This window comes from Argentina silus (assembly GCF_951799395.1).
Source record: "Argentina silus genome assembly, chromosome: 15".
Lineage (NCBI taxonomy): Eukaryota > Metazoa > Chordata > Actinopteri > Argentiniformes > Argentinidae > Argentina > Argentina silus.
This window is the reverse complement of record NC_139669.1, coordinates 5,073,687-5,101,218: the sequence shown is the minus strand read 5'-3', so window position 1 is coordinate 5,101,218 and position 27,532 is coordinate 5,073,687. Positions and strand designations below refer to the sequence as shown.

The 27,532-nt window shown below is 44.7% G+C and overlaps 2 protein-coding genes across 3 annotated transcripts; both read right to left on the bottom strand.

Annotated features, from left to right (window-relative positions):
- Positions 1-219: 219 nt before the first annotated feature.
- Positions 220-18,071, bottom strand: ocrl (OCRL inositol polyphosphate-5-phosphatase). 2 transcript variants are annotated; one of them, XM_083685931.1, is made up of 24 exons: positions 17,972-18,071; positions 17,439-17,702; positions 16,811-16,890; positions 14,978-15,069; positions 14,526-14,564; positions 13,926-14,039; positions 12,662-12,859; positions 12,314-12,581; positions 11,880-12,050; positions 11,551-11,652; positions 11,245-11,359; positions 10,888-11,004; positions 10,430-10,611; positions 10,050-10,161; positions 9,523-9,632; positions 9,050-9,185; positions 8,426-8,536; positions 7,574-7,739; positions 6,910-7,145; positions 4,323-4,442; positions 3,877-3,961; positions 3,403-3,530; positions 3,099-3,210; positions 220-2,926 (listed from the first exon to the last, which is right to left on the bottom strand). In XM_083685931.1, exons 2-24 carry the CDS (start codon positions 17,493-17,495, stop codon positions 2,802-2,804), a joined length of 2,976 nt encoding a protein of 991 aa, XP_083542057.1. In that variant the 5' UTR covers positions 17,496-17,702; positions 17,972-18,071; the 3' UTR covers positions 220-2,801. The 2 variants fall into 2 exon arrangements, with proteins under 2 accessions (XP_083542057.1, XP_083542058.1); XM_083685932.1 differs by lacking the exons at positions 16,811-16,890; positions 17,439-17,702 and having other exon boundaries at positions 17,972-17,999.
- Positions 18,072-20,736: 2,665 nt separating this feature from the next.
- Positions 20,737-25,043, bottom strand: LOC310815779 (protein eva-1 homolog C; the record flags this gene model as incomplete). The annotated part of the gene is made up of 8 exons (XM_083685701.1): positions 20,737-21,297; positions 21,574-21,657; positions 22,055-22,129; positions 22,386-22,529; positions 22,783-22,935; positions 23,158-23,281; positions 23,501-23,703; positions 24,938-25,043. 8 exons carry the CDS (start codon positions 25,041-25,043, stop codon positions 20,912-20,914), a joined length of 1,275 nt encoding a protein of 424 aa, XP_083541827.1. The 3' UTR covers positions 20,737-20,911.
- Positions 25,044-27,532: the final 2,489 nt, after the last annotated feature.

The following is a 27,532-nucleotide window of genomic DNA, read 5'->3' as shown; positions in this document are numbered from 1 at the left end:
GCAACTGGGGATTTCACATAGACCAGGCAATTCAGCCATAGCGACAATGTCTCCATGTTATTTTTTTTTAATCTGTATTGTTTTTCATGAGAAAGGAATTCATAGAGGGTTGGATGGGACTAGTAGTCAAGTGTTTCATTGATTACTTTGAGAGTATGGTAGTCCAGAGAACAACTTAGTGTAATGGGGGGAGAAATACCAAAACAAAGTCTTCTTTTGTACATAGTTTTATTTCCGTTAAATAAATTAAAAGTACCAAAAAAAAAAAAAAAACAGAAACATTGAAAACAACAGGTGTGCAAGTTTCCGTTTGCATGTGTACCATACCATTACCAGACAGACCATTACTAAACCCAAGGCGTCGAGAGCAGAGATGACGACAAATGAGAACACAACACATGGATACACTGACAGAGGCAGACGCATCAGACAATACTCTAGAGCAGGGATTGATCTCCCAATCTGACCGTATCTTACGTTTGTGGGGTTGGGGCTTCTCCCTGACATATACAAGCTTTGTGAATGAGATGACTATCCCAGACTCTCTGTGCCCAAGTTTAATTCTGAGACAACAGTATCCATTCCTTCCAATGCCAGTCATCTTTTGGCAAAGCTAAGTCAGCGCTAACGGCTATGACAACTCTGAGGAAAGCAGAAGTACGCCTGGCCCATTTGAGGAATCTACTGTACTGATGATTACAATGAGGCACAGGTTACGTAATAATGGTGCCACCTCCACTCAAGTACAGTAGTAAGCTGGCAGACATATCATAGTGTGGTTTCATTAACGGTCAGTGAGTTGTAAAGTAACATACTGTAACACGTTGACAGCTTGATTCTTTGAATGCATTTGTTGTTATACTGGTCCTGCAGTGCCTGTGAATACAATTAGTAGGCAAAGTACAGGCTCTTCTGACAAGACTAGCTAACTGGAAATCTGAGCCAGAGGAATGTTTCCTTTTGAAACAAGTGTCATAGACAGTGTCACTACACAGGACTGTAAGAGCCAGGACTCCCAGAAGCTGCTTTAAGATTAGTCATCTAGTAAGGTTAGTGGTCTGTTAAAACCACAGAGAGGAAATACAGTGTTCAAATGTGTTCCTCGTTTCACAACAGAAACACACTCCACAGCAGTGATTGGGGGGGAGAAAAATAAATAAAAATTTCTTCTCTGATTGTGGCACAAAGATAAGGTTGCTGGAAAACAGATTTCTTTTGTCCGGGGACGAGTAATGAACTCCTAATTCCTGTTAAACCTGCTCTGTGAAAACGTCGCGTCACTTTTTGCTCTGGTAACAACCAGGGCATTCAATTATCTGAATGGAAAGAAGGCGACAGGAGCCTTGTCATCAAAACAGGCCCAAAACAACGACACTCTAATAGGCATGAAGGCAAACAGCATGGCGGAAGAGAGGAAAGAAAACTAAAATTGTAAACAAGAACATAAAGATAAACTATTAAGGTAGATACAGTACATACATACTGAAGACACAGACACATATTTGCACCACTGTAGTAAGAGATGGTAACGGAGTCATAAACCCACAGAGGTCAATGGGGGAAAGAAGGAGCACTATTTACAACAGTTAAGACATCAAGGCCATTAGGGGTGCTCTGTGATGTTCTGAAGCACACGTAGGGCTGGTTTCTTCAGATCCCGGTTTAATTCTAAATTTAATAGCATCTCCTGTAGAGATTCTCCATTGACAGTGTGATTGAGTCAACGTATAGACGCAGGAGTGATGACTCTTCACCATATTGTTATTGACCATGAAATTAGTGTGTAGGTGACTTGGGTTCACAGTTGTGTGTAGGTGACTTGGGTTCAACAGAGAAATCAGCCAAACTCAACATACAGTAAGGCTCAAGGTTCAGTTACACAGAATCACAGCATACCTTCACTACTAGGGGGTATTGTGGTTTACAGGATGGCAGAAAGGGGATCAAAACAACCAAAGAGTTGCATATACAAACAAAAAATGTTAACACAATATTCAAAAGTAAGTACAGCAGATATCCCACTGAAATGTCTAACACATCTCCCAATATTGTCCCCAAAGGGTGACTGCCAAGATTGTCATCTTTATTTTCTAGGAGGAAAGTTGATTTTCCTTGACCTGGTTCTTTTATAGACTATAAGTCATTCTCCCACTAGCACCAGGAGTCTCTTTCCTCCAATATCACAGCATGTGTGCTCCTGGTTTTAAAAGTTCACCTGGAGAGAAGGAGTCCCGTCGAACAGCTGCAATCCAATCCGTTTCCATTCATTAGTGTAATTGAGAATCATTATCTTAGCTTTTAAGGGTACATAGATACATACTGTTCTGTACTTTACATTCATACAACTAAGGTACAGGGGGTTTATTTTGGCATGGAACACCCCACTGAGGGCGTTAAATTGAGGGGGGGGGTCTGGGGAAAGGTGATGCCACACAGACAGGAGACATGGGTCCTCTGGATCAGTTGAAAAGTGCATCAGTCAGGGGACAGGAACTGGTACTCAGAGCTGCCAACACCCAGACACCTAGGCCAGCATTTTGAGCAGAGGTGAAACTATGGGACTTGGTAGATGATGAAGGGATTGACTTAAGTACAGCATGATGAGGTATGGGCTACCAGTCTGTGAAAGAGAAGGTCCAAAACAAAGCACTGTCCTCCCACGGCTGAGCCATCTCAAGGGCATCATCAGGAGTGTCTGTCCGTGGTTGCACACACACATATTTGTCCCCGACGCCCCATTCCTCTGTCATCATGAGGCTGGGGTCTGGGTTTGACTTCTGACCCCCATGGTTGGTCCCCCCTCACTCCTCGTCCCCTCCCATGAGGAACCCCAGGATGAAATCAGTGGGTCTCTGCCGGTCCTGTGAGGTGTGTCTGCCCACCAGGTTGGGTGGGGGTCGGATGAGGAGGCTGGCAAAAAGAGAAGCTGGGGGGGGAAAGAAGCAGGCGATGGACACATTAGAAACAGTGCATTTGAATCAGAATTTTGCAACATCTACTCAATTGGCTGAATTTAAGTTGAGCCCACCCTGGGAAAGAACACTTGATGCAATAAGCACACTTGTAAAGAGGGTGAGGTTGAGGTACATAGGACTGACCAATAAGGTTGGCAGTGAGGTTGTTGTTGTGAGAGTACTTGAGCAGTTCCCTCAGGAAGGCCATCAGGTAGCGGAACACATTGCGATGGGCCCGGGGGAGCTGCGAGATCAGCTGTCGAACACAGCAAAAGTAAAAGACAGATTAACACCCAATCACCAGGCCCAAACACACATCAAGCGGTGACCTCACCGCGTTTTATTTCTACCCAGTTCTGTTTCTGTTTCCCCATCGCTAAGACAACGACTTGCACAACTGAAGACAACATGAGAGCACAAAGGGGAACGACAGGTTGCCACATCACACCTGTTTGCAGAGGCGGCTGTCGTGGGAGCAGTCCAGGCAGCGCTGGTAGAGCTCGTAACAAACCACAGGCTCAGGCAAGGCCTCCAGGAAGATCAGCAGGGCCTCAGCCACCGAGTGGTTACAACCAGCTACACACAGTTAGGGAATAACACGCAGACTAGCAGTGTGTGTGTGTGTGTGTGTGTGTGTAAGAATAACGTAAAAGGCACGGACACTAATGGAATGAGAAAATCACACGACATCACATAACTGAGCCATACATATCTTAATTCATCCCTAATGCCAGATATCTTCAATGTATGCAGTGAATGTAGAACACTAAAACTGTACCATGTGTCTTGGCAGCAGTGTTTGCATGCAGCCTTTGTAAAGCCGTAACCCATCTGCTCAGTGGCATTTAAGTGACAGTCTTGTGTTACAGGCTGGGGCCCGAGTGGCTCTGGGCCAGTGAGTCTGGACATTCGAGAAGGATACGGAGGGAGTCTGGAATGCTGGTGTCCAGGCAGTCGATGATATTCTGCAGCTCCTCTTGCAGTCCTGGGGTCTGGAACAGGTCCTCCTGGAATAAGGAGAGGCAGAAGAGTACCGTTTAGAATAGCCTGAACTTCAAAACAGTCTGGATAAGTGCCTTGGCACTAACAAGGGTACTTCTCTGTAGGGCACGGGATGCCTATGTAGTTCTGGAAAAGGTCAGCAAAATAATTTTCCCCTCACAAAATCAAAGGCAACTTGGATAGCACCATCACCCATACTGTTAGATAGTTGTGTAATTTGTGTCAATTTCACAATACACAATATGGGTCCGGCACTTGTGGATTTTTTTCTTTATTCATATTCAAAGCACACACTGGTACTTTAAAGTACAAGTCTTCATCTTTATTAGTACTTTGAATGTGTCCTATAGCCTTTCTCTATCTCACCTGCTGGCAGGACTTGGTGAACAGGTGGTTGACCATTAGCCACACCTCCTTGGGGATCTTCAAGGGTTTGTCCTCAGTCCCAGCACTATCCACCATCAGGAAGCTCACCTTGGACTTCTCCTGAGAGACGACAGACCACAACAGCATGTTAGAAATGAGACAGGACAGGAACAGCTCACGGGAGAGATTCATAAACTTATTTTTCATTTAACTTTTATTTATCCACTGAGATGGAATCTATTTTACAAGAGAGACCTAGTTTGAACTCATTAATTCCTCCAGAGGAAGATCAGAGTCATCACATTCAGGATGACTTAAAGATATGACATTGATCAAAATGTTTCAGAGACTGCTGAAGAAGATTCTAGATGGCACTTCCATTGTCGGTAAGTAGCACATCACAGTCGGATTATCTTAAGGGTCTGTCTGGGGCATGGACGAGAGCCATTTTACTGTGAGCTGCATCTCACGTTCTTTCAGTCTCTCTGCAAATGGATCCCTGAAAACTGGGAGAGTGGGCCAAAAATAACCTCTGGCAGCAGGGTTACACACACAGGCAGAGGAGACTTGAGTGGACCTGAGTGGGAGACAGTGATAGCTTGCAGACCCATAGACAACATCAGCAGCTCTGTAAAATATGATAGGGCACTCAGCAGTGCTACTGTGCATTCGGGACATGGTGCAGCTTCTACAAAAGAAAAATGGCAGGGAATATATGACTAGACAGAACCACTTTCACACAGCTCAAACACATGAAGCACAGTATGTGCTCGAACGTAAACTACCACGGCAAAGTGATGAATCACACCAGATTTATGACTATATGGGGCCATCTATGGTGAGTTTATCCATGCGGTGATTCAGTTTCACTGGCCGGTGAGCAGTGTGGACACGGAAGGGAAGACAGGATTAACATCCATCTTAACGTGGGTCTTTGGGCTTAGCTGAGCAGGCCCCACTGTGGTGCTTCTCCCTAAACTCTCATTAGCCTTAATCATGTGTGTGAAGGGGCTGTGCAGTGAGGGTGACCTGCTGTGAAATGAGCTTCGGTGGGTGTGAGGAGGCTGGAGGGACAGTGTGTTAAAGGACTGCTGTGCATTGCAGTGGCGGGACCGCATGGTAATGTGCAGGGAGCCTATACTGTTATCACACGCACACACGTGCGCGCGCGCACACACACACACACACACACACGACTGCTTGAGGGTGATCAATCTCAGCCATTGCCTGCACTCTGAAATATTGGGTGCATATAATATGCACTCATGCACTTTTCATAGCAGCCTCTTACGGACCACCAATATATCAGACTGAGGTGTGTAGTACTGCTGTAGCAGGAGCAGAAAACCCTGGTTCGAGAGAGCTGCAATGACTGTGGACTTTTGTTCACATTAAGCCCACAAACAGCTGATGCGATTGTCTCTCGACTGAAGCCCACAACTGTCTCTCGACTGAACCAATTTCCCCTCCAGAATTCAGAACCTGAGGTACTATCTGGTTCCTTTGAGGTGAGTCTTTTGAGTCAAAACTGAAGAAAGCATCACTCTGGAACCAGGGTTGCCTAGTCCTGACCAACAGCTATAGACCGACTACTGTAGCCTTGAAGGGAAGGGACTTTACCTTTTCCATGAAGCTGTCCTCTCCCTGATCACCAAGCACCCCGAGCAGTGAAGAGTTGGAAAGGAATGATCAAGGCAATGAGAGGCAATTAGGGGAAACAAGAGGAGAGAACAAGAGGACAGAGACAATGTAGGCATAACCGCAGAGGAGTCAGAAGAGTCGCTAGAGTAAGACATGCTTACAGAATCAGCCTAACAATTTCACCCAAACGTACCAGTGCAGATCACAACAGAATGATAGGGAAATAGTGAGAGTGGAAGCAAGAGATCGATGGAATGAATTATATGAAAACAGCATGCTCATCTAATCATAGGGCGATGTCATAGATAGAGAATAACAAAATAGCAGTGTGGAGATGCATGGACAGCCTGTGAGTATATAGTAGAACAGACGGAGACAAGCCTAGCCTTAGTTCCCTGCTCTTCAGGAAAGCCCTTCTTTCTTTTATGCAAAATGGGCCACTTCCTCATTCCCCTGGGCACTCTTAACAAAGACACAGGCAGGTTGGGACATTTTCTGAACAGGCAGGATGGAACATTTTCTGAACAGGCACTGAAAGCAAAGAGGAGCCAATAGACGAGGAATCTAAATAATATAATATAATATAATATAATATAATATAATAATATCTCGGTGTAGAATAGGGCCATTCAACACCAGTGCCCTAACGGCAGCAGAGCAGTGTTTCGCTGGCTTTCATATCTTACCTGTTAGAGCGTGACTGATTTACAACTAGGCAACCAGGATTAGCAGCCTCCCAGGCCAGGTCAATTACATGGTGTGAAGAAATACGATCAACTGCCTGTCAGGACCAAAGTATCACTCATCCAAGTCCCTGCACTTCACTCTGCACATCCCCTATACAATACGTACAATGGCCGTTCCCTATAGAATACATGCACATTACTCCAATCCTTCCCCAGTGTACCCCTCTTGTGTCAGGTGGTTCACTAGCTGTGTCCCTCACCAGGTCGATGAGTTTGGTGATGGGGATCTCCCGGATGGGCTTCTTCATTCGGCACAGGGTCTCCAGTGAGGTGCCGAAGCAGCTGGGTAGGTAGTTGCCAGAGATGGTGATAAAGTAGTCCTTGCCCCGGTCCAGGTGAAGTACCAGGATGTCCTCTATGGCATCCTGCCCAGAGTTGAGCAGCGTGACGGAGTCCTTACTAACGTACACCTCCAGGTAGATCTCCAGAGTCTCATCTGTAGGGAGACACAGGGGACAAGAGGACAGGTGAGAAGTAGGATCAATGGAGACCAACAGGGATGGACACTGTATAATAGTGTTGACCTGCAGTGGTACTTTAAAAATGATCCCTTAATATGCCATTTAGCTGACGCTTTTATCTAAATTGAGTGCATACATCGGTATATATGGTCCCAGCAGGAATCAAACCCACAACCTAGGCGTTGTTAGCGCCATGCTCTACCAACTGAGCCAGAGGACCACCTCCCTTCCTCCCTTCCTCACACAGGTAATCACTCATCTAAATGATCAGTGAAACCTGGATTTCCTCCAGACCGGTGAAATCACTCAGGAAGGATGGTAGGAAGGAAGGATGCATTTGTTAAGTGCTCTAACAGGACCAGTGATTGGGGTAGGGTGCCATGCCGTGCCAAGAAGTACTCACTGGGCTCCAAGAATCCATCGCTGGGCTCGGCCCGGAGCCAGGGCTTGCAGTACTGGACGTCGTTGAGCTTGGGAATGAAGGCAAAGTGACAGGGGACCTGCCCGTCGTTGGTGATCACGAAGCGCTCTCTCTGCAGCTGGTGGAACTTGACGTTCTCAAAGGTAAACTGCAGGAGAGAGAGAGAGTTATAGGAAGAGGGACTCAGACGATGGAAAGGACACACACAGATATTCATTTATATAATACATGCCATTTAGCTGACATTTTATCCAAAGCGACTTACATTGCAGTGAGTGCATTTTTCAGTATATATGGTCCCAGCGGGAATCGAACCCCCAACCTAAGCGTTCTTAGTGCCATGCTCTACCAACTGAGCCACAGAGGACCACATATATTTATATATATATATATTATTATATATTATATTAACTTGCACAACAGTATGGTTGGTGCAAGAGTATGTGTTTGATGCCTGAAACCTGCTTGTCGGAAATGTGGTTGAAATAGATCCCCTAACCATTCTCTCTCCTGATTCTAGCTAGTTTATAGGTTCATCATATACATTTTCTTGGGCTAATTATAAATTTCCCAGAATTAATTTCAGTCATATTTCATTTGACTCAATACCTCCTGGGCATCACTTCTTAAAACTGCTATGAACACTCTGCTCACTGACAAAAACTATGATTGCAAAGGAAACGGCGTTATTGATCAGACGCGCATATAACATCACTGATGGTGGACGTGGCGGACAGGGAATCAATGAGATGAGAATCTGTGGTGTCTGTCTGTCTGTCTGTCTGTCTGTCTGTCTGTCTGTGTGGCGTAGCGCCGCTCTCCTTCTCCACTCGCCTCTCTGTGAGTCAGCGTGAGAGACGGCAGGAAGTCGTTCTCCATCCTGTCCATCATGCGAACGATCTCCTCAAAGACCTTCTTGTAGCGCTGCTCGTTGACCACCTTCACCTGTTCACCAGTCAAACACACACAACGTTCAGTTCACCACCTTCACCTGTTCACCAGTCAAACACACACACACGTTCAGCTCACACACGTTCAGTTCACACACGTTCAGCACACACACCTTCAGTTCACACACGTTCAGTTCACACACGTTCAGTTCACACACGTTCAGTTCACACACGTTCAGTTCTCCAGTAGAAATAGTGGTACGTTCATATCAAGTAAGGCTGAACGTCCTTTGGCCCCATGATTTTATGAATTCTTTCTTCGTCCATCAAATGAGGCTGGACATCTTTATACATGTTCTAACTTTCCCCGTGAGATGTGTACAGTATGCAAAATATTCTAAACAAACATTTGACTTTACTTAACAATCTCATAGGCGGATATTACAGAGCAGATTATTTCTTTTCATTGCTAAATTGGGAATTTCATGGTGTAAAGCTCCCTTTACTCTTCCACTGCCTTTACTCTTCCACTGCCTCATCTCCAGAAGCTGACTGTGGAGTAGCTTACCCCAATGCTGAAGAGGGAGCTGACAGGCTTGTGGTCACTGGTCTGCAGTTCCATGTGGCTCCTGTAGTGGAGCTGTTTCACGCTACTGCCCCTCCATAGGATCCTGTCACACCAGGCTGGGACACGGCACTTCCCACTGCAGGAAATACCAGGGGCAAGAGGCAGGAGTCAGGCTTCAGACACACGGGTTCAGCTAACCTCACACAGCTCAGTCTATATTTGTGTAAGGATTCATTTTTATTTCTGGGGCAGAATGGCAGGATGGGTGGTGTTTGAGTGGGACTCCACCAAGAATCTGAAGGAGAGTGACAAAAGGTTGGGGCTATGGGCTATTGTAGGATTACAGTTATTTAAACTTTATTTTTTCCTGTAGTTTGAAAGAAGTTAACAGTTAAAGCCTTAACACGTCAAAACTCCAAAATCTCTGGGTATCACATAAGCGTTGGAGGGACATTAATCTGGGATGTTTTTACCTGGAGTCCCATCGATCCGTTTTGGCATCGTATTTATATGTGGGCATGAAGTTGATGTCTCCCTCCATGAAGTCTGTGAAGGCCTTTCTGGTCTGCCTCTGGATGTTCAGCTTTAGACAGAGGAGGGAAAATACACAGACAAATATACACCGTTATAACACACCAACAACAAGTGTTATATTTGGAGAGACAGACAAGAGGAACTCCTTTATTTATAGTTCACAAAAAGCCGTGGAAAAGAGGAAACAAGGAGGGATTCCACAGACTACACTTCTGCAGGACACAGAAGTACTACAGACTGTCCCAACAGACCGTGGGACAATTGTTGGGTTTACTGGTATCGATTTATGATACTGCAGCAGAACTCAAATGACAACAACATGATCTATGAGCAGTGTTGTGTTACTGGTGCGCTTACATAACTTTCTTTCTATGACACTGATAGGAGAAGCAATAAGAGATGTACTGGTGTGTGGTGTGTGTGTGTGTGTGTGTGTGTGTGTGTGTGTGTGTGCGTCCATCCTCACCTGGTCATACTCCTGCAGCTTCTTCAGTTCATTCTGGGAGATCAGCTGTTTGACCTCTGATGCATCGTACACAAACAGCCGGTAGTTCAGATCTCCCAACCAGACCACGACACTGGAACACAGAATGAGGCACAAATATTGTAATACGAGAGTATGAGCAGACACAGATTAAGCCTGCTTCTTGGTTAAAAAGCATCCCCAATGGAGACTCTCCAAAGTGCAATTTAGTCCAGGTCTACACTCAATGTTTGTCCGGGAAACCGGATCAATATGTAACACTGCACTGATGAGAAACGGTGAATGTTTAATCTGAGGACAACTGTCTGTGAAGTCCTTTGATCCTGAGACCCTCTGACTACGGGCCTGGGTGAGGGACTCACTCGTGCTTGACGATGCTGAGAGGGGGGTAGTCCAGGAGGTGGAAGGTCATGCGGGCACAGATGTCCTTGTAGTCCTGGTTGCGGCGCTCAAAGTCCTCCACGTGCGCAGCCAGGTGAGAGTTGACGAAGCAGAAACTGGTGTTGTGGAAAACGAACCTCACCGCAACTCCTCCTTTGTTTCCCTACAAAGATACAAACCTCTGCGTATCAGGGTTGTATTCAAATACACAGTGTCCTATTTTACATTTGCACAAATGTGCCTGTGTAACAATGAATAACGAACTAACTATCTAAATGACTATGAGCTCACGGACAAATTCAGATGTGAATGAGACCACTATGCAGTGTTACGCAATGTGAAATGGAAAATAGATAAGATCGTATCATTGAGCCCAGAGACAATGCGGCGTGAAAAGAGAACAGAGACTTCCTCTTCTTTAAGGTAAACTCATTTATACCATTTTTCCCATGATGCCGGTTCCCACGTGTTCCGCCGCCACCTCTTTGATGTTATTCTTGTGCAACTTGTTGACAAACACCAACAGCATCATGCCCACTAGTCGGATGGTCTTGACCTGTGAAGACAAGGGCATCCATTGTGAAGAACATCAACATTCACATATCAAAATGTTATAAGTAACTGAATGATGCAAAACATGATGCAAGTTCTGCCCTTCACAGAGCCTGCATGCCCCATGTGTGTATCAACAAAAGCTACACTTCTATGAATGCAAGTGAGAGAAGAATGCTCTAGAACGCACCCATTTGCCCATTGCAGTGAGTATTAAATCAGCAGAGGCCTCTCACTAACTCACCTTCTTGTACTTGGCTTTGGGGTGCAGGCTTTTCTCCACAGCCTCCACCCAGACTTGCTCCTTGGAGGAGTCCAGGTAGAAGAAGGCTTCTGTACTCAGGTCCAGCTCCTGAAAACTACAGGGACACACACATCACATGCTCAAGTCAGCACAGTGGAATACCCGACAGTGTCAAGTAGAGAACAGTACAGTAGAGAGCACATGGTACATGGAGTACATGGAGAGCAAAATTAGCTCCTAAGAGTATGTGGTGAAATGAGGCGTTTTGAGAATGAGGACATAAGGATACTTAAACATGTCACTGACCCCAAAGCGTAGACATCAGGGGGTTCTGGATCACAACACAACCAGGGTTCTAGACTGCTGTCTGGGGACTGGCCATTAACGTTCCAAGTTCCTGTAAAGAGCCTGAAACAGAAGAACACAAGTGTTAGACATTCACAAACATGTGCACACTCAACCTTTCTCCATGGTTTCAAGTGTTTAGTGACTACTGCAAAGGACATGGAACACACACCCACACACCCACCCACCCGCACACACACGTGTACACACGCGCGCGCACACACACACACACACACACACACACACACACACACACACACACACACACACACACACACACACCTGCTCACCTGAAGGTCTGGATGTCCACGTACTCCTTCTCCTTCTTCACCAGGCGGTGTTTGATGAGGTACTCTCTCTGGCCAGTCTGACTAGAGAACATGGCCTGCCTCATACTATTGGTGCTGGGGCTGTCGTTCCAGGGGGAAGGCCGGTCCACACGATCCACTGCAGACCTGAGACTACATGTCCAGGAAACCATCAGTTATCACCCAAATACATTCATATTAGTAGCCAAACTCCAACCTTACTAGAAACTACATTCATATAGAGCCATTCAGAAAGCTAACCTTGTTTGGATCAGGGATACAACATTAATTGGCTGAGGAGGTTGTGTAAAAAGCAGGACTTATATTATATGAGAATATTCAAGCAACAATATTTAAATGAATGTGTTCCTGGTTTGACACGCTGTAGGGCACTTAGTCATACTGGTGACACTCACTCTTGTTTGGCAGGAGTGATGAATGAGCTTTCTTTGCCCTGCGTGGAGGCAGCTCGGTCTTTAGGGGCGGGTGCGGGTGCGGCTGGGAGAGGATTGGAAGGCGCGTAGGAGCATTTACGCGGAGGGAGAGGGGGGACAGGGGGAGGCTCCCTTGGGGCGACTATGCGATTCTGCTGATTCTTCTTCTCCTCCACTTTGAGAGAGTTGTTGAAATTGTCCTCGAAGCCAAAGTCTGTGGCCAGCGACAGAGCTGGGTCTCGTCCGTCCGCTGGAGAACAGGCGGGAAGATTCAATATCTGAACCGTGACATTCAAGTTCCACATATAGAGTGTGTCCAGGTATCCTTACCTGTGCCTGACTGGTTGACTGAAGTGCTGTTGTTGAGGTTGGGGGGCAGTGCATTGGCGGGCTTGGGCGGGATGGCAGCTTTGTGAAGTCCTCTCTGCGGAGGGATGGGGGCCGACACCTTACGGGGTTGGGAGGCTGGTGGAGGGGGAGGTGGTGCCTCCATCGGTCTGGGCTGTATGATTTTTGACTCAACTGTAACTGTGAAAACAACAATGAGTCTGTGAAACCGCAGCACTGATCACTAAATCAAGAGCCAAAAAAAAAACATATGAATTATAAGATAGCATTTTCTCTCAAGCTGTAACATGTGAGTGTATCTAATTACTCCTCGCATACAATACAGTAAATCTTGTATCGTTTGTGGCACCCAAGCCCGAGGACAAACGCAATAGAATAATAATGCTATGCCATGTTAAAACCCTTAGCCTTTTCTCTATGCAATGCATCATCCTGTTTCTATTGACTGACCTTTCCCAGTGCAAATACTACCAGAGATAAAGATTGCGCAACACCCAGAACAACAGGGCTGAGAGGGAGCGGTGGTAGCATGGGCGGCGGCTAGCTAACGAGAAGTTAGCTGACGCAAGAGGATCCGTTGCCGTAATTCTTCTCACTCTGACCTCATTTACAACTGGCTCTCTCTCAATCGTCAAGGCAACAGTGGACAGGTTGAAACTGGTGCGGCGGGTTTTCATGTTAAGACTGTTGCCGTCACACATCGAGCCAAACTGCTTCGCAACCTGTGGTTCTTAGTGGATCTTCTCATGCCATTCCTGGACAGTGAATAGCGGATGAGGTCTTTATAAACTCAAAGCAGACATTTTTAATCACATTTGGGGGCGAAAGAGATATTCTACACAACACAAACCAACATGATGATGAGCCACCCAGTCTTGTAGCTGCCACTATAGCAGATTACATGAGGACACCAGTTGATATCCATTCTAAATGTGTTATACCATTCAGTTAATTCATTCATTCATTCAACGACTTGGTCTGGGTACATATTCTGGTAGCAATCATTTGGTGGTTGTCACCTTCAAAAGGTGCATTTGGCCTCAAACATAGGGAGCGGGTGAACCTCACCAGTGGGCATGGGTGAGAGAAGACGTAGTGAAATCAGTAAGCAGTGTGTAAGCCACCCTGGGTAAATAAATGTTAGATGAGTATATGAATAATGAATGCCCCAGGGAGGGATGGTAGCAGTAGCTACAGGACTGGTACAGCAGTGGTAGTGTTGAGCAGTGGTGGAGTGGAGGCTCACCTTGCTGCTTGGCCTTCTTCACCTGGGCAAAGAACAAGTGACTGCGCTCATCGTCCTGGAGCTCCAGTAGCAGTTCGGGAGCTTTCTCCCCTCTCACCCGTATCCGCAAGCAGGCTGGGAGGGAAGGGAGGAAGACACCCACACACACACGTGCAGGCGCGCGCACACACACACGCACACACACACACACCTTAGTCTCCCACAGACTATGCAGTCTAATATAGGACCTACATATGTACCATCTCTGTACAATGACATTCAACAAAGTGCAATTCAAAGTGCTTTCCAAGCCAATTCAACAAAGTGCAGGTTGCCCATGGCAACTTATGACCAACTTTTGCAACTAAATAAAGAAGCAGACAGGCACGGAGCCCAGAGTATGCTCTAAAAATGTAGCCAAACTGGAGGAAAAGCTTTTCACAAGCTATTAATTTTGGTTGTCATCACAACAAAGGACTTTGTTCAGACTTTGTTCAGCTCTACCTATAAAGTTGGAACAATAACATCCCTGGTTTATTGTAAATCTCCATTAGAATCAACTAAATGCAGTTGTGCATCTAAAACTAGGAAGCAGGAGCAAGAATACAAAAGTGAACTTACTACTTAGCGGTATGTCAATGAGTAGTGCTTCTTCGGCCTCTGAAATAAAGCAGAAAAGAAAAGAAAAGAGTCAGAATGCAGGTCTATAGGGGTAGGAGGGGTGGGTTCCAATAGGCTCTTCGTAGTAGCTGTTGACTTTCAAATTCTGTTCTGTAACAGCAAGGGAAATGTATTGTACCTTGGACTTCTTTTACTACAGCACCAAGCAATAACCTTGAGTAAACACACTGCTGCTACCATGGTAGAAACTAAAGGAATGTGAAGTTAAATGCCCACAGGGTTTAAAGAAGAGGGGCTCTGCTCCATAAACAAATGTGCCTGTTGTGATTGGAATTATAATCAGCTCTGTCTGCAGCAATTCTATAACCTAGCATTCAACAAGAATGTTCTGGATTTAAATGCACCGGAAAAGCATTTGAGAGGAATATTTAGAGTGACCTATGGGCACTTACCTCGCACCATCTGGAAGTTACTATTGATGGGTATGGACAACTGAGGCACTGGACTGGACACAACAGCATCAGGGTTCGCCAGAACACCCAACCTGAGAGAGAAAGAGGGGGGGGGGAGAGAGGGAGAGAGAGAGAGAGAGAGACAGAGAGACAGAACAGAGAGAGAGAGAGAGACAGACAGAACAGAGACAGAGAGAGAAAGACAGAAACAGAGAGAGACAGAGAGAGAGACAGAGACAGAGAGAGGGGCAGAGAGAGAGAGATAAATGTGGGTTAATGCAAGTCATATTTCATTCACTCCTTGACTTTGCCACAGCCAGGGCATCTGGTTCTGCAGACCAAGCCTCAAAACACAATTAATGCTTCATGCAAATTCAAAAGCAAGACATTTCCATGCCAGAGCTTATAGTGAAATGATTAGGCTACATGGCCAGAGCTTAATTCAAGTGGAGCATCATCAGATCTGTAATGTAGATTAATGTAGGTCATCTTAAACTCCCTTAGAACGACTATGCAGCAGCAGCAGCCGCCAGGAAGTCAGGTTCCGCAGAACATGCCAACACTTCCTTACAACTCAACAGGAAATCTGATTACTGTCGAGTAGCGGGGAATGAGCTGAGCTACGGGAAAAAGGTGTATGATACTAGACAGAGAAGTTATGTAGGCCTGTATTACTCACTGAGCCCTAGTGTTGTTATTGTATGTAGGCCTATATTACTCACTGAGCCCTAGTGTTGTTATTGTATGTAGACCTACACACCAACTTAGGATCTGTCCTATCCCGCTAGGCCTGGGCTATATCCACTCACATCACTAAATCATATGTTCTCTTATCCAATAGCAACAAACATAATAATCTAATCTCAACAAGTCATGTCTTACTATGACAATCCTCACCATTATCCCTGCATAGCAGTATCGGTTCAAGGTGTGTCACAACAGCAGTGGCATAGCTTTAGACAAAAAATCCATTCTTCCATAGCGGTGTAAAAGTCTGACATCATATCGAAAGGCCTGTGACCTGTCAGCCTCTTGGAGTGATGCACACTCCTCAGACCAGAGCAGGCCTTAGTGCGTTGGTGTACAGTTTTAATGCATTTAGTCAACCATGGAGTTTGTGTGCTCATGTGAGTCTCATTAGAGTCTAGGACATAGTGGTGGAATGTTGGGATAATGGGCAGCATGCTGGTTGGCACTGGAGGTAATCCTTCTCTCTCAGGCAACACACACACACACACACACACACACACACACACACACACACACACACACACACACAGCTATTGCTCACTAACCCAAGACAACACCCTGACAAAAACATCAAACACTGAACCATGCGCTTGAGCTGCTGACTAAAAATGTACTCATAGGACTTCAACGTGGCGAGGACTGTCAGATGAATCAACAGTGGGTCTACACACACTGAGACAGAGGATGTTCTGGTGGACCCTGTTGACATTTACAACCCTTCCACAGCACCTCTACCAATGATAAAAGAGGATTATATTACCACCGTAAGAGCATCCTATTGGTGGGAAAGCCACCAGAAACCTGACTTATGTTATGAAATAAAACAACACAAGGTAGCCTACCTACCACTGGACACAGCAACAATGGTAAAAATCTCATACAATCTCGCCGAGACGGGTCAGGTAATGGTCTTAGAAGAAGCACTTGGTGGGAAGGTGTGGCAACAAAATGTGTCACCTTAACTGCACTCAGCTGTGACAAAATAAACCTGACCATCTTGTCCACATTTGTTCGTCAACCCAGGCTGAGTGAGAAAAGAAAGAAGATGGTGGAATTTCAGTCACTGAGTTCTCAGATACTTACATAAACTGTCCAGAGCGCTCAATCAGTGACAGTAGCCTGGGCTCCTTTTTACCAGACCTCAACTCCAGTCCTTTTACAGTGTGAGCACCACAGTTAAGGTATCATCAACAAATATACGAGAGCACAGAAGAGTATCATGGATTAAACATAAAACAAAGTAAAAAAACAACTCAGCCAGACATGTTGGTTTATGAATATGTGGCCAAAATGTTGATTTATATTCAATAGGTATGTTTGTGAGACACATCAAATGATAAAGTTATATCATTCGTGAGATTCAGTACATGGAAATTGTATCCTTAGGTCATAACAGTAGCTGCCTGATGATCAAAAACAGCATGTCCATTTTTCTGAAAAAGTAGTTGGTTACTTCACTTTCACTCAAATAGTTGAAACAAAACTGAAGCAAAGCAGGAGCACAGCTGAGGCATGACTGAGGCATGACGAGCACAGCTGCAGCAGCAAGAACATCAACAGATATACAGAAGAAAAGCCGATTCACGCGCAAAAACCATAATGTATGTAGCCAGAAGTAGTCTGTTGTCTAAACTGGAAGCAAGCTAGTACAACTGTGCTAAAAACAAAACAAAAGAACGGCACAGACTTTAAGGACTTTTAAAAAGGATATTGTCAAGCATTTCTCATCGCAAATCCCAAGGCCCAAAGAATCCATTGTGAGCGACATTAATATTGTTGTCCAGCGATTTAGACGGTCTCTCCCGACGTTTTTTTCCCCCAGAAAAGTTAAATGCCCACCCCTGTACCCGGCCTTCCGGGGTGACAGCTGCCTGCCTGCCTGCCGCGGGGGTGGAGGACTGGGAACGCTTGCTAGCTGTCAACCCTCCGGCAGCTAGCAACTCCTTCTGGGCCGCCTCAATAAGGCAGGAACGTACTTAAAAACAAAATACCCAGTTAATTGACTAATCTAACAATTAGATCTAAGTGGTATATTCAAATTGCTGTCGCAGGAAAATGTTCTGGTGGTCTTTAGCTTTAGCAGACCAGACAACTCACGTTCGTACACCGCACAGGCAAGTGTTAGCTACAAAGCTAGCTGCCTAAATTAGCTAGCTAGCTAAATACCGGTATGAACATAGCTATGATATTGTTGCCAGTAAAATTGATTGGGGGAGCTAGCTAGCTACACCCTATCTATGGCACCTTCTGCAGTTTGATGCTGTCTTGTCTTCTTTCCTCTTCAATGTCACAGCATCCAGGTGCCAGGCTACGTACAATCCAAAGAGAGGCACTTGCATTCCAGCCACCCCTCAGTCGTCTTGTCCGAGATGCATCTGCTCACAAACCTCTAAACTGCGCAGCATCTGCGCATATTCAACTAGCCGGGAACAACTATGATGTTTGGGTTTTTTCTGAATGCTAAAACACTAACAGTGATTCTTTCAGCACTATCTCTGAAACCATTAAGACTTGTAGCCAATGCATTTACCAAGCGTGCCAAACTGAATGCACGTTCTCTGCTTTACACTCAGTTTGCAATTTAATAACACACTTCTAGCAAAACTGTAAACATTGGTCTCTACATTGCTACACTATTTTGCCAATTGCCTTTCCACATTGACACGTGAAAACACTTTTAGATAATGAGTACTTACAAATCAGAGCTTGAGCACTATAAATAGGCCACAGGTAAACATTTGGTTTGGACAACAATGGAAGCCAATATTGTACGGAGGAGGAGAGGACGGGGAGTCAGGGCCACATAATGGCAAATAACACCATATTCCAAAACATCCACAGAGTGAGTCTCTGCACCGTCTCGTCTACTGAAACACAATAGAATTAGGATGAAGCAGCCGTACAGTCCCTTTTGAAAGAAACTCAGACCGTATAAAACAAGAGATATGAATATATGCAGGTCAGCTATACTGTGCTAGAATGTGTTACTGGATCTGGAAGTGTATGGTGCTACATCATATTGACTGATTCCTGTCTTTTCGTACTGTGCTACATTGTTTTGTCTTGTCTCTTTCAGAGAGTCATGGAGCTAGAAGCAGGTGTAGTGCATCATGAGCTAATATACTGTATGTAGACGAGGCAGGTTTCAACCTTGCAAAAACAAGGGAAATATCATCGGACACCGCGCCATCATCAACGTCCCGGGACAATGTGGTGGCAACATAACAATGTGTGCGGCTATTAAAATGGCATTCTTCACCATCATGCGATCCTAGGCCCATACAACACTGCACACATTATCACATTTCTGGACACCCTCCACAACAGACTAATTCTTAATGACCAGGGGCCAGAGCAGCCCAGGTACGTTATAACCTGGGACAATGTTAGTTTCCACCAGGCTGCTTTTGTCCACAATTGGTTCACAGGTCACCCACTTTTCATCGCACTCAATCTCCCCCCATACTCTCCGTTCTTGAATCCTATTGAAGAATTCTTCTCTGCATGGTGTTGGAAGGTGTATGATTGCCAGCCCCACCAACGCACAGCCCTTCTACAGGCAATGGAGGAGGCTTGTGGAGACATCGATCAGGGGTCATGCCAGGCCTGGATATGGCACTCCAGGCGATACTTTCCACGTTGCCTAGCTCAAGACAACATTGCATGTGATGTGGATGAAGTCTTATGGCCAGACCCACAAAGAAGGTGAGATTTAGCCTGTTTCTGTTCTTTTTTTTTTCTAGCAGAAATGTTTTTGTTTTTTTCTACTGCGCTTTTGTTGTTTGAGGAGTGTTAGAACATTTTGAGAAAGAAAAAAAAACACAAAACTTTTTCCCCTTATTGTGACGCCTGAGGTTGCTGTTCTAGGTGACTTTGGTGCCCTCCTCTGGCGGTCCGGTGCCAGTGCTGCCTCATCACTACTCATTCTGATTAACTGTTGTGTATATATGCCCTTTTGTTCCCCTGTGTCTTTGTCAGAGACTCTCCCTGTCCGATAAAGCAAAAGCCACAAGTGTTTTTCATTTATAATGCGTAGTTGGTGGTTCGTGTGCTTATTCAAATGATTTGTGTACTGTATTAATGCAAAAACACAATTGAATTGTTTGCTTTTGCAAGAGATGTATAATGGTTTGGTGTAAGGTTTTGTGGTTAGTGTGTAGAGTTTTGCAAAAATAGCCTATAGTTTCAAAGATAGTGCCTAAGCAATCAGAAAAAACTGTAATAAAAATAAATTGTGTGTCTAAGTGTAAACAATGAGATTATATCAAGTCAATGAACAATTGATCAGCTCCATGGTATCCTAATGGATCACCCAACTGTTACCCACATGTTCACTTTATTAAGAGGCCTGTAGTAATTAGTAACTACATTGATAAACATGTTGGGTCCATTCATTGTACAGACAAACACATAATTCTCAACCCAAAATCTTTTACCTGAGTACGGATTATACTCGGGATAGGTGAGAACAATAGAGGCCTACTTGATGTATCATCACATACTAATTTATGTCAGTGAGCCCTTCCCAAATCTCTTTAGAGGGGACAAATTCACCCTAACATCAATTAAACTGTGCTTGAGGATGGCGTCACCTACTGGGACAGTTCAATAGGCTACTTTATCTTTACTTAACTCATGTGAATATAGGCCTAATCAGGTTAAGATGCCATATGAATACTTCAAGGGGCAATCTGGGATTGATTCATAAATTTTTGGACATTTCAATTAATGATATATAGCCATTGATTCTTTACTAATGTAACTTATACATGCTTCACAAGCTTAGTTCAACTGTCTTCAAAGTTCAAACCCATCAGAACCAAAAATAGAAGCTTGTTTTACTCCATGTACAATATAATTGTAAACAGACACTGTATAGCTTCAAAACATGGTTAAACTATCATTTTGATCTCATGGATGGTCAGTCCTTGCGTTTATGAATTTGAGAGTGGTTACATTTCTCCAGCCCCAGCCCTGAGCTGTTTACCAAAAAAAAAAGGGGGTGAAAGAATACTTTGTTATTGTTTGAATCTCATATTGCCCCTTTAGAGGCAAGTAAAAAACTTACTAAAAATACAAAAAAATAATGGCTGCATGTTCATCTCCAGTCCATGATGAATGTTATGTTGATGATGATGTTGATGATGATGCTGTTGTTGTTGTTGACTCACTTCATCAGCTCCCCTATGGATTGCAGGCTTTAATCTTGTGGATGGCATAGGGGCTGGAGTCCCTGTGGGGCCAGATGTCCCCACTGGGTGGATCCCTCTCCCCTTCCTCCTCCCGCTCCACCATCTCCACCGTCATGGACGGACTGAAGATGTCCGCAGTGCGGTAGGTCTGAGTGAGACGTCGGAAGGAGGAGGAGTCAGAGGAGTAGTCGTCGTAAAGGTCCTCCATGAGCACACGGCGACCCCTGCTGCGAGAGGCCTTCAGTTCGTCCCCAATCTCAGACACCAGGTCTTTGACGTCCCGCACCACAGTGGAGCGCAGGCCAAACAGACACAGCAGGAAGACTAGGCCAGCGCAGATCCCAGAGACAAAGTACAGAGCCACTCTCTCTGGCAGACCTGGGAGGAGGGATTAACAAGGCTGAGGTGAAACTCGTATGATAGTGTTTAATCAGGTATTGACAGGAACAAGTCAAGAGAGAGACAATGAGCAAAGCATCCCACAGCCACAATGATGTAACATGTGGTGAACTGATATGAAACCCGGGTAGGAACAGTACAATTATTGACTACTGATGATAGATGTAAGCCAAGACATACTGTACTGTACATTGCAATGTGTGACCATACTTGTATGAGCAGCTGGCCCACATGCTTAGCAAACAACACACATACCCAGTATTTTGTCAAAGATTTCCAGAGAGTTGGTTAAAAGCACGTTTTGAGGCCTGGAGACGCTTGGGCCAGTGTACCACCCGCCTGCAGGTGAGAGGGGACTAGGCTCAGTAGCCAGCGAGATTCTCCAGGCAGTCATTCTGACAAATGAATTAACCCCTTAATCACCCAACTGACTACAGTTCACTTTGATTTGCGTTGCACTCTCAAACACTGTTCTGCTTGTATCTATGTATGTAATTATTGAATGTACCAGGACCAAATCAAACCCCTGTGCAATATTCTGCTGAATGTATATTTTTCTTGCCTTAAATGTATATAATTTGAATTTGTATTTTATTGCCTCTTATATTTTGCTATTATAGTTTATATGTCTTTTATACATCTTAAATCTTAAACCAAAAAAGGGGATAGCTAAAAAATTAATAACACCAGAGACTTTTTTAGTTGTCTTTTGAGGACAATAAACATGGTGTGTTACCATGTGTGTAGTCTGAGATCAAGAAAGGGTCTGTTGATGACCCACGTCCCACATCCTCCAAGAGATATCGAGGAACTGGTGGGACAAAAGAGAGATGTGTTTTTTAGAGATCCCAAAAATATGAAAACATCATCAATCTATTTTAATTATACACTGGATCATTTGAAATACCTGTGATATTTAAGCAAATATTCTTTAAAATCAGTATCAGCTAACAATTTAACAGTATCAGCTAACGTTCATAGGCTCACAGTGTGGGTCAAAGTGCCACTGTGCATGTGACATGTTCCATATGGTACAGTGTATCACCCTATCAGCTCCTGTCCCTCACCACAAGTAAAGGACACCCGCAGGTGCTTCCTGGTCCCAGGGAAGCAGGGGTCCCCAAAGCTCTGGGTGTCAGCCAGCACTGAACAGTTGGCCCTGCCATGGCACCTGCGTGACACTTTCCTCAGGGCCGATGGGGACAGACACTCTGAAAGACAGATGTAGACTCTAGTACTGTACAGTACTGTATGTCTGTAACATGTCAAATATCATCATGTACTGTTCCACAGTGCTGAACATATTCCATGCATAGTTAATACATGTTAGGTTGATATTTGGGGACTTATTTTTCAATATGTGTTCAGTAGTAGAACATTAGTTACGCATTATTGATCCGTATCGGTAAATTCATGATCCTATTATTTGACCACTAGATGGCACTTTAGCTCCTTGTTTCTGACCCATGTCAGTATGTGGCGCAGTCTCCTGGGGGCAGTGTGGACTCCCGTGCAGCAGGTGCCCAAACGTGGCGGAGTAGATTGCCAGGACAGTCTCATTCTTACACACCAGCCGCAGCCTCTCATTCTCACACACCAACCGAGTGCGATGGTGCTCTGAAAAGTAAAAACACAAGTGTTCATGATTATCAACTTGAACGAATATAATTCAGCGAAAAGAAACTGAAATGTGGTTGATTTATATTGTTGTTGTTGTTGTTTTTTTTTTTTTTTTACATTTTGCATGGCCTGCTTCGCAGTTTAATCGAAGACAAATCCAGCACAACTATAGCCATTCTGATCATCTATTTCCGGCACACAAAATAACTTGGTTCTCACCTGGGCGGCACTTGTAGGACACTAAGAGGTATTTGCTGGTGAGGGGGCAGGGGTCCAGTCCAAACACAGGGCTCATGACAGGTATCTGACAGAACCGACGGTCCTGGCACTCTGACACTACTTTCTACATGGGACAAGACAACAAAATCTTTCTGGGCAAGAAAACAACATGGGTGTCAAATGCCGCTCACAACTATTCTCATTAATACGGAATCACCTTAAACGGCATGTCAATGGATATACATTTGAATAAAGTACTTTCAATGTAGGTCATCTTGAAGTAACTTTAGATCCGTTGATTTCTATTTTGCTTGCAGTAGAGAACCACACTGTGGGCAAGTACCTGGATAGCAACAGAGGAAGTGCACTCAGTGCTGTCCTCAGTCATGTTTGTGTTGGTAGAGGGACATAAGTTCTTGCTTGGTACAAAACGTCCGTAAAACGCTGACAGGACAGCCACAGAGGTTCTGGAGGGACACTTGATAGAGAGGATGTCCCCATCACAGGCGTGGGCTGTGTGGTTTCTCAGGATTGTGTGTAGGTAAACTGAAAGAGAATGGGAGACATGAATAGACCACCATTCCCCACCATACAATGGCAAATATGACAGGAATTGGAAACCGATATCAAATTGTGTATTGTGAAGCCAAAAGCTAAATTTATCAGGCAGGCAAGTGCTCACACTATGACACTGGTCAAACGAACACCCTGTCCTATCTAATCTCCTGGGAGTGGTTTTAATGTGTTATTTGTTACATGACAAGCTGTTCTCAGTCCGAGGTGATGACTCACAATGTGATTTAAAGAAATAGAAGTATAACCACACAGGCAAGGGCTGACACACTTCACCCAGGTCAGAATGACTGCAGACTCTGGGGTTAAGAAATTAATTAATTATCAATAGAACATTTGAGAAAACTGAACAAAACATCATCATACAGTGATTTCACAGTGGATTACACAACAACCTTTTAAACTCTACAAGACCTAGAGTTGGACTGACTAAGATGCCCTGTTTCTATACCAGTCACCCAGCCCTGGTAACAGGGGGTGGTGTCTCAAACACTGGGAGCAGCTCTCCTGGGTGTGCAGTATTGAGCTCTAACACACACTACACACACAAACACATGATAGGAGAGTTAACAGTGAGTTGGATCTGCCCTCCCATTGTTATGTTTGTCCCTGGCCTCTGTCTGTCTCTTCCTGACTGAGTCTTCCCCTTGTGTTCCCCCCGGTGGCAGCTCCACAGGGCCCCTATGAGGCAGTACCAGGCTCTCATTCACAATGAGCTATTATATGGCCACTCACACCCCTACACAGATGCAGGGTCAGATGTATGAGATAGAGAGTGACAATGGTAACATTGGACAAAGACACCTCTGGTCACCCCTGCAAGGACTGCTTATCTATCTTGTCAGACAAATCCTGAGTGTGTTTGGACTCGGCTTGTTTTCACGCTGAAATATTGCCTTGCATTTGTGAAATTCAAGTTGGAACTATAGCAGTACATTAACTTTATCGCATTATTGATCTTGATCTCATTTTCAGTGATGTGTAGAGAAACAATGGGGAGGACCGGGTCCAGAGCCTTCTAACCCTGACTTTGGTCTCTCAGCATGAGCCTCTGCAGCTGCTTGGCACAGGATGTGTGGGAGATAAATCAGGGAATGTACGGTGTCTTTCAGAGCTTCCTCTACAGAATGTAGTGCTGAGTGAGACAGATCTAGCTTTCCTACTTTTTCTCTACAACAGCAATAGTAAACGCCAAAAACACACTCACCGGAGAAATCAGGAGCGGACCGAGCATGGTGTGCGTTCAGAGCCAGGAAGACAGAGAGAAAACAGCAGGATCTGCAGAAGCTCCAGGGAACCGTCATTGTGCACATCTTACATTACAGACCAGGGGGTTTTATCAGTATGAGTTGTTTGGCTATTTACTGACCCTGAGCCAGAGGTCAATGATGCCATTGTCTTGACCTCAGAACAGTCCCCCTTTTCACAGTAAAAGAAACAGCTGACTGCCACTTGGCAGAGCACATAAATATATATACTTCATATCTGAGGTTGTGCTGTGTGTGTGTGTGTGTGTGTGTGTGTGTGTGTGTGTGTGTGTGTGTGCGCGTGCGTGCGTGCGTGCGTGCGTGTGTGCGTGCGTGCGTGCGTGCGTGCGTGTGTGTGTGTTGAAGACGTCAAGATACGGAACACAGCTACACAGCTCACTTGAGTATGTGGGTATTTATTTATTTGATAACATACTATGACCCTATGTGTCTGTCATGGCAGAATTAAGATTGAGGCTTGACAACAAACGCCAGTGGTCAACAGTGAGGGTCCTGTTTGTGGAGATAACAAGGATGTTTGCCAAGCATGACTTTCAGCTGCAGTGTGTGTAGCTGAGATACGGGTCATCTATCTCCATGAGATAAGAGTTTCCTTTTGCTCTGTGAACGGGGAGGAGAGAGGTCAAAGAAAAGTAAAATATTTCCAGCTACATTTCCAGGAACACTTGTGAAATCTCACTTTATTCCTGTAAACGTTAGCACTATGTTTTGTTCAACATTTACTTCCCTTTTCTACTCTGCTAAATTTCTGATTTCGTAACACAGTTGGCATACCAACCAAACAATGATAAGTGAAACTAGTGAATTTAGTTGTTACACAATCCCTGTAAGGGGGGTGAGGAACGTTATCAGTCAAAGCTAATTGGCTGTCAGGAGAAGGAGAAGCCCATTGTTTATGTCGTGGAAGAACTCACTGAATTTCTGAATGGCATTGAAGCTGGACTGATAACGCAACTGGTATTCACAAGGGCCTATGTGTATGCCACTTAATCCTATAGAGAGAATGGCTTAATCCACATTTCCAGCCTTGCTTCCAAAAAGACTGAACTCTTTGTTATGACTAATATCCCTCATCTCCCCTCATACGCACCAGTGAAATACCAAGCACCTCCCAATACAGTGTCAATACAGTGACTAACTCCTCCAGGGAACCGCCTGTCCGGTATGTCTATGGTGGAGCAGGGAGGACTGTACTGGACGTCACATAATGGGAGAGTAGTGGGGAGTGTGAGAGGGGTGTGTGAGATGAGGTATTTCAAAATTGTACAACTTAGGTCAACAACACTCTGTCTCCATGGCTTTAAAGAGGAGGAGGATGCTTTGTTGCTTCCAAGCTCTGCCTGGCTAGTTTCCTGTGCTGGCCAGAGTGTTATTCATTTAATTTCCAGGATTTGTTGGGAGTTTCAGTGTCAAGCTTGTTTTTCATCCTCCCTCTCTCTCTGGTGGAAATTCCCATCAGCCCCATAGGCAGATAAAAGAGGCTGGTACACTGAGCAGGCCCTCTTGTCTCTCTGCCACTCTTCACTGGACTCCTCAGGGACAGCTCCTGGTTATCTTGGAGACATTTTTCAGGCTGTTCAGAGGGTGGGTGTTTCTTGAGCTCTATCCCCACTGCAGTATAATGTTGCCAGAAGGCTGTGAATTCCCTCAGGCTCGTTGCTTGGTTCAGCAGACATACTGTACACCGCAGAGCAATATCAAATTCCCCCAGACTGATGCAACAGAATACAACAAAGAGGCCCTAGTTTCACTAAAAGGGGAACTAAAACTCTTTTTACTTTGTTTATTGACTGTCCATTGATAAAGTACTTAATAAGAGCCACTTCATATGCACCTGTGTCTCAAGAAATGAAATAAAGCATTCATAATTAGTAAAGGAGGCAACAACTACTTTAGCCCCCCCATCATGTTTCATCACCATGTACAGTTGGTAGAGGGAGTAAAAAACACCTAATTCTTTCCCTTTCCCAGGAGACATAGCTAGGGGGTTCTCCCACCATGACGCCATGATTCCTCCATCGCCCTCATTGCTCACTGGCCACATCAAACCACACGTCACATGATTTAAATAAATGTTTTACATATTATCCAGAAATAAAAATAGGCCTATTTCATCACTGTAAAAATAATAATTCTCCAGGGTTGAATACAAATTGAATTGTCAAATGGGATTGCCAACTTTGGGCAAACATAGGAGAATGTCACATTTCATGTGGCCACGAAGCAATACCTGACATATAAGAGAAAAAGGGCCTCTTACTCAATGTTCTCATCAGAAAAAAGCTATGTAAAATCTAATAATCTAGTAAGAGAAACTCAATAAGCTCTACACTTTCATTTTCTGTTTACATACCAGTAACCCTTTAGTCAACCAGACAGAGAACTGAGGCCTGCTTGTGCTTGGCCTTCTCAAATCAAATTAGGTGGTACTATTCAAAGTATTCACACAGTAGATGTTTTGTATGGAGAAAAAGAAAAAAAAAGTTACTTACTAAAAGTTAAAAACTTACTACTGTAATGTGACCTTAACTAAC

Bases quoted from the DNA above. Each gene is read 5' to 3' on its own strand.
- ocrl (XM_083685931.1), bottom strand. From the start codon at position 17,495: ATGTCGCTCACAATGGATTCTTTGGGCCTTGGGATTTGCGATGAGAAA. The intron at 15,070-16,810 runs GTAAGTATCTGA...TTTCTCTCTCAG, and splicing joins GAGCGCTCTGGACAGTTTAT to GTTGGGTGTTCTGGCGAACC. The intron at 9,633-10,049 runs GTGAGGATGGAC...CTCTGTCTAAAG, and splicing joins AGCTGCAGGAGTATGACCAG to CTGAACATCCAGAGGCAGAC.